Source organism: Stegodyphus dumicola, chromosome 3, assembly GCF_044657685.1.
Source record: "Stegodyphus dumicola isolate Sdum_Otavi_A_Nest chromosome 3, ASM4465768v1".
In the NCBI taxonomy this organism is placed as follows: domain Eukaryota; kingdom Metazoa; phylum Arthropoda; class Arachnida; order Araneae; family Eresidae; genus Stegodyphus; species Stegodyphus dumicola.
Window position 1 is genome coordinate 142,266,651 of NC_140770.1, and position 7,213 is coordinate 142,273,863.

General features: G+C 33.7%; 1 protein-coding gene across 1 annotated transcript in view; it reads right to left on the bottom strand.

The window, feature by feature from the left end:
• The window catches only part of Ndg (Nidogen), a 112,068-nt gene extending 105,127 nt beyond the window's left edge, over positions 1-6,941 (bottom strand). The window contains exon 1 of the mRNA XM_085813388.1: positions 6,723-6,941. Coding sequence (XP_085669514.1) covers positions 6,723-6,926 — 204 coding nt within the window. The 5' untranslated portion in view covers positions 6,927-6,941. The remainder of the gene's footprint in view (positions 1-6,722) is intronic.
• Positions 6,942-7,213: the final 272 nt, after the last annotated feature.

Sequence of the window (7,213 nt, forward strand, 5' to 3'; positions counted from 1 at the left end):
GACCTCCATATTTCACAATGAAGTTCAGGTACTGTTGTCCCTGTTGTATCGAGGCTCTCTTACCTCATGTACGTTTGTTTAGACATGGTATGGGTCCGAACTTCTTTTCATGGACGACAACGCTACATCTCATCGTACATTAGCTGTCGCAGAGCTCATGTTCAATGTATGGAATGGACCGCTAAGTCACCGGACTTAAAATCCATAGAACAGGTATGGGATCTTCTTGGGAGACGCCTTGCAGCACGAGCAGCCGCCAGCAATGATTCTGCAGCTGATTTTTTAACTTATTTATTCTTGTTTGGAAGTTTTGGTCACTTCTCCCATATTTTCACATCTTGGAGATCTTATGGCATGATATGGATCCGTATGTCATATTTACGCACTACGTTACATTGGAAATCACGTTTCGTCCTTAAATTTAAACCCCCGGTGTATATAAAAATTCAATATTTAATTTGGCAATGAACAGCTATAACTTACAGATGTAGCATATAAAACACTAGTCGGGGTTGCATTAAATCAAGGCAAAGGCCTCATAATGTTGTCGTAACATTTCTTTATCCATCATTGGGATTCAATGACATTGCTTTCAAGTGGCCTACTTAATTACAGTATAGCACGCTAAGGCTATTTGACTATGCGAGGGATGCCTTCGTGGAGGATTTTTCTCAGGGAAAGTGATTCATATTCACATTACACGAGGGAAACTTCGAAAACCACATGCAGCCAATTCGTTCATCTGGAATTGATGTCGAATTTTCAGAGTTTCACTTGACCACTGGTGGGTCATTCAATCACATTATTAGATGGCAGTTTCTTTGTTTGCTGGAAATGTATGACGAAACAATATGTATATACCTCAGCCCTCATTTTTCGGCTTGATTTTTATCACTAGGTTTTGTCATCTAGTCAGACGTTACTAAATTGTGAATGACATTTAAGTTTTGTGAGAAAATTTGAAGATAATCATCACAAAATATTTATTCTCAGTTTTAAAAATATGTATTCATAGCACTGATTGAAGCCCTTCCATCAAATGTTCCAAAATTTCTTGTTTCAAACTTTGCTTCACTTCTAGCATTATGTTCACTCTGAAAAGTTGTAAAATGGTTCGTCAGAAAACTTAGACTTTATCGTAAAATATGATACCAAAATTGATACACACCTAAAATTACTTCATGACTCAGAAACTACAGGTTTGGTTTATTTGATTACGGCAAAGCATATGAGGACCATTTGCCTAAGGGTTGGGATGTCTTCGTGGATGACGTTCTAAGCGAAACTGAGTCGTATCCACGTTGTACATGGAGAAAACTCCGAAAACGCCTATGTAGCCTGCCCGTTTGCCGGCGTTCAAACCTTGGTCGAACTACCAGCGTTCAGCCACTTTACAGTTCAGCATTGATGGGCTAAAAATTATTGCCGCTTCAAATTTAACTCATGTATTATGAATCAGTGAGTAGTATTACCTTTTATTATTATTCAACTGTTTTCGTTTTTCCTAGTTGTTCTTTTCCCTTTATTTCAAAGAAATGATTAAGAATTATTTCGAAACAAAATAACGAGACCACATCTTCAGGATAAAACTAATTTGACAATTTGACATAGAAGTTTGGGGAATCGCCGCTACCGATATAGTAATGGGAATAATTGTAAAGCTAAAATTATAAGAATTAAAATGCATGTAAGTTAAAATGGAAAGAAAAAAAATTGCTCTAAGCAGTCAGAAAATTTCTTACTTAATTAGACCTTCTGATCATCCTTAAACTAAATATACAATTTAATTCTTGTAATTTTAGCCCTGTTAAAACTGCGTTTGTTCTGTATTTGTAACAGATCATACAAATGCTACAAACTTCCATAGTAAATAAATATTTTATTCTTAAAGTTTGCAACTTTTCCTTGAACTTCAAAGTAATTATTCTTTATTAAAGAGTAATGCACTTCTCCCTCCGTATCCCCAGATAATACGTCTAATACATCGGATAAAAACGAACACTATGTAAAATAAGGTATTCACATAATATCCGTAGCTACACTGAAGTTCATTGATAAATTTCGTAACTAAGACATTAGCAATATTAAATAATATAAAAATAAAATATCACAGCAAGCATGATATATTGTTAAATAAAATAATGTAAAATAGTTTATTATATGCTAGGATTCGAATAAATTCGAATCTATAAAAATGTAGAGAGAGAAATAAAAAATGCAATTCGTATGGTGCACACCATAATATAATGCTTCAAAATAATGTTAGAAATGATAATAATTTATTTTCTTAGCACTAATAATACCACACTAGTAATTTTCCAAGAATTTGTAGGATATGTTTCAGCGGTAACTGCGATAACACATTAGAGATAAGAATAGGGTGAACATTAGAAGCAAGAATGACAGTTTAAAAAGAATGTTTGGTTTGATTTATTTGATTATGACAATGTACTCTTGGGCTTTCTGCTTAAAAGGAGGGATGCATTCGAAGGGAACTTTCTAAGAGAAACTGGCTCGTATTCAGGTTACACATGGAGAAAACTATTATAAAAAAGGAAGATATTTTAGCTATATTACGGACTGCTGTCACTTTGTTTACCTTACGAAAGTTACGGAATTTGCAACATTTCTTCCCCATCTTTGAACCGCTGTGAATCGCAGATATGTGAAATTGCGGTCACTGAATCAACACATATGAAAACAAGACTACATAAAATGCCTTGCTAATACACAAATTAAAAAGGCAAAAGGCAATTGTTATTACATTTAACATGGTGCTCAGCATAACATCATGGTAGGATAGCCATTTAAATTAAAATGACTAATATAATCCATGCTCTAGATATGTAGCAAAAGAATGGTGAGAAGCACCACAGCCATAATGCTTTAAATCTCTCTTTGGTTGTTAAAACTGGAGGTAAAAGTCTTTAGATAGCTCAAACGTTAATAAATTTTATAAATATCAGTCTTGACAAAAGAAGGTGATAGACGATTGCCATGTGTACAAGGAACAGTATACAAGGAACAGGATACAAGGAACAGTATTTGAAGATCTACCCATTTATCTTGCCAACAATTCTTACGTAAACACTTATGAGATGGCAGATTCCAAGAATCATAACCTCGAACATATGTAGCAATCAAGGACATCCAGTCCTATTCTGGGATTCGAACCTAGGCCAAACTGACTGGTATTCGAGCTTAGAGCAAAAATCTAATACAGATAGATGATGTTCATTTAACGATGACATAAATTATGCAGAAAAAAAAAAGATGTTATAACAAATTCTCGCTATATTAAAAAAGGACTTCCTATAATCTCATTAGATGGGAACTTTTCGTGGTCATGCCATTAGATGGGGTCACGGCAGACAGACAGACAGTAAGAAGTACAGGGGGCACCAAAACATCGCCATGGGCAAAACTGGTATCGCCCCATTGCACTAACCGTCTATGGAAGTGCACCCTCACGGGGCACGTACATTGCAGCATTCATAATCGTTACATACTAATGGTGCATAAGGAATAGTCGCTATAGCAAGTAACTCTTCTAAGCAAAAGTAAACCACCTTTTTTTTTTTTCCTTCTTCTTCTCAGGATATCCAATCAAACCGCCTAAGGACGAAAGCATGTTAAAATTGCTCCTGCTATTTGAAGTCAGGCAGCTTGTTTAGTGATTGCTAATCTCTAATTCACTGTTCAGATCAGTTAAATCACCAACACCTTTTTTTGCGGAAATTGATGAGTGAGAATCAGTTTAATTAAATGCATTAAACTGCGACTGGTATTTTACGCATTCAGATTTTCTATTTTTGAGCTGAAAAATTCATTTCAATAATGTAGCAACATGCATATATTAATAAAATATAGCCAATACTAGACGCTTCAGTAGCGCAGTAGCCAGCTCGTCAAGTCTCATAGCCAGTACTTATATACAAAAAAGCTATTAACTTCGCTGCACACAGTTCACTATTCTACTTTTGTACTCATTTTCAAATATGTACTTTTTTCTGTTTTCTCATATCATTAATTATCTGGTAGTTTATTCAACAAAAGCTGGATTCAAAAGGTTAATTAAGATGAAGTTCTGTCTACCAAACATAAGTTAATTGGTTAAGGCAAAGCAACTCAAGGGCTGTCATTCTCTGAGGAGGGATGACTTCGTGGAGGACTTTTGAGGAAAACTGGCTCGTATCCATACTACATGCGCGGAAAATCACAAAAACTCTCACGAATTCAGCCTGTTCCCCGGCATTTGAACCCGGGTCGAGCTACCAGTTCGGCGACTTAATTAAATATCCTTCGGTGGTGGCGGGCCTGATTGCCGAAGAATTTATTTTTATTTCCGTTGCATACAAACTACAGGTTTTTCACTGCAGAACTCGTATGCATTTCAATATCCATGATATTGGATAAATATTTAAAGAATGTTACTAGTGTGTAATGTAATCAATGCGTGTACTTTTGTCAATACCGATATTTGTAAATAGGTCTCAGATTGGAATGCATTTCTTCTCTTAATAGAGCTATCTCTACAAAATAGCATTTATAAATTATTAAGTAATCATCTTTATGTTAAACCGAACATATGCAACATTCATGAATACATAAAATGTCAAACATGTGCTAACATATTTTGCCAAATATAAATTTACCTTGTACACAAAGTATGTTTCTCGTGCATGTGCTTTGTTCACAAAGTATTTGTAGTTCAAAGGGGCTTTGTCCCTGAGGGACTATTGTTTTCGTTTTGCGATTTTGCATTGAATCACGCTGAATGTCCGTTTCACTTTTCAAACTGTTGCCACTAAATACTATCTCCCTGTATTATATTTGAAGAAATAAAATAATGAAGAATCTGCATAAATATATGTATGTTTCTTGCATTGCGATAAAACAACGGTACCTAGAGCCATCGAATTTTGAACGACGTAATCCTACTGCGAATATGGGCATTTGGAAGACAAAATTTGAAATTTGGAATTTGTTTTATGATCGGTTTCATATTTTGTAAAACTTTAATGAATATTTGATTAACAAACTCAACGATTTAAAAGCAAGCAATGGCAACACTCTACGGGAGTGGAAAAAAAAAACTTTTTTATCTCCAGCGCGCGGAACTGTGTATGGGAAATTCTAAAGATATGCTCATTTTAAAATTATTTTTCGACATTGCTGTTGAACTGAATTTTATGGTTTAAGTGCAAAGAGCATGATAATAAATAAATAAAGGTAACACACGAAACGTTAAAAAAACGCCTCTTTGGACTAATTTAAAATTTGAAACCTTTCAGATATTTTTTTAAATATAAATATAGTCCCACAAAATATTAACATTCTTTTTTACTTTGGGTTGCTTTATTTGGTATTTTCAAAGCCCACAAGGGTTATCTGCTCAAGGGAGAATACCTTTGTGAGAACATTCTGTGGAAAGTAAGCTTGTATCCCCATTATGCATCTAGAAAACGAGGAAAATGTCCATGCATCCAGCTCGTGCACCTGGAGTCTAGCCCAGATCGAACTACCAGTATTAAAAGACATAACCGCTTGTAAGGTGGTGGGTTATTTCTTTAATCTGTGAATTTCCTAATAAAATTTTATTAACCTGAAACATATAATTTAATATAATATTTTTTGTGTTCTGGTGTGCCAGACATATATTTGAGAAACTTTTTCCCTTTTTTATCCTGTATGACATATTCCTGATAAATATTACAAAGTATGGTATATTATCATGTGCTAAAATTTTATTTAGTTAACATTATATACTATATACTGTAATTTTATTATAAATCAAAGTGAAATTTTCATTGCAGTTAAAAAATGGTTTAATTCTTTAACTATGACTTTTCATCATTTATTGGTCATATAATTTATTTTACTGAGCAAAATGGAAGACCATACTTAATACCAGTGATATTAAAAACAAAGAAGCTTGAGCAAATGTTTTCCAGGTGTAAATATTTTCCACTTTGAGAAAAAGTTCTACTCAATAAAGACATAGAAGTCTCAAAATGCTTTGACACAGATTATCATTACTTCTTCATAATGAGATCTATTACTGGAAAACTTACAGTCTAGTAACATAAAAATTTATTCCATCTAGTAAAGTAAAATTCGTAATCATCATTCGAAAGGAGTAAAGACATTTAAAACTATTGTTAGAGCGTTTGAAAAGCTTATAAATTATTTTTTGACTCATTATATAATTAAACTCAAAATACTCCATTATGTGTATCACTTAAGTTGCCTATGTGTAATAAATGAATCAAATCTTTAAAAAAATGGATTGGCTTTATTAAAAATATATTTAAATTTTACAACTAAACAGACTTTAAAAGCGCTATCCTTAGAATTAAAAATGGAAACTTGACGTTTCACCACTTTGAAGAACAGTTATTTAAAACAACATTTTAATAGACATGTACAATTTGGAAAATTAAACATGTATATTACATTTCAAGAACTACTTTCAAATCTATCTCGGTAATTTAAGAACAATTACATTTTTTTCATTAATTTTTGAAATATTGCATATAAAATGAAAATTAGCGCTATTTAGTTTAGAAATGCAAGTGACTCCGAAAATCCTTAAATATTAAAATATTTGCCTTAATTGAAAAATCTTTAAATTAATTTGTAATAAAATACGTAGATTTTTTCCGCCCTTATTAGAAGTTAACATAATGTCATGTTCGATGTATGAATAATACGCTACTTACGTAAATAGATCTGTATTCGTTTCCGTAAAATACGATGGGCACCGTAAGCGGTATTTCTGGAGAGCTGACATCATCTTGAGCGGGTAATGATTGATCTCCTCTTCCAAATGGAAATAATTCAGATTTTGGCAAGGCAATCGAACCACCCACAAACAGAAGCAGGAGCAAAAACTTGGTGACCGCCATATTTCCGGGTTTTGACATCGTATAACTATATCACGGGCAGTTCAAGACGCAGGAATGATCTTATCCGCAAAGCTAAAGTCTCGGCCAAAGGTAGCTCCTTGATTATCACATTTTGGTGTTTGCTTTATTCTCGACATACAAATCAAAGTCTGTATCAGAGCATGAGAACAAGATCATGAAAAATAACAATTCTCACTTGCCTTATTTTTACTGTCGCAAAAATTGGCACGTGAAATTTCCAAGTGCTGCTGATTAACTTCAGGATATTCCCCACGCGTTCAGCTGCACGAGGAAATATAAGCAAT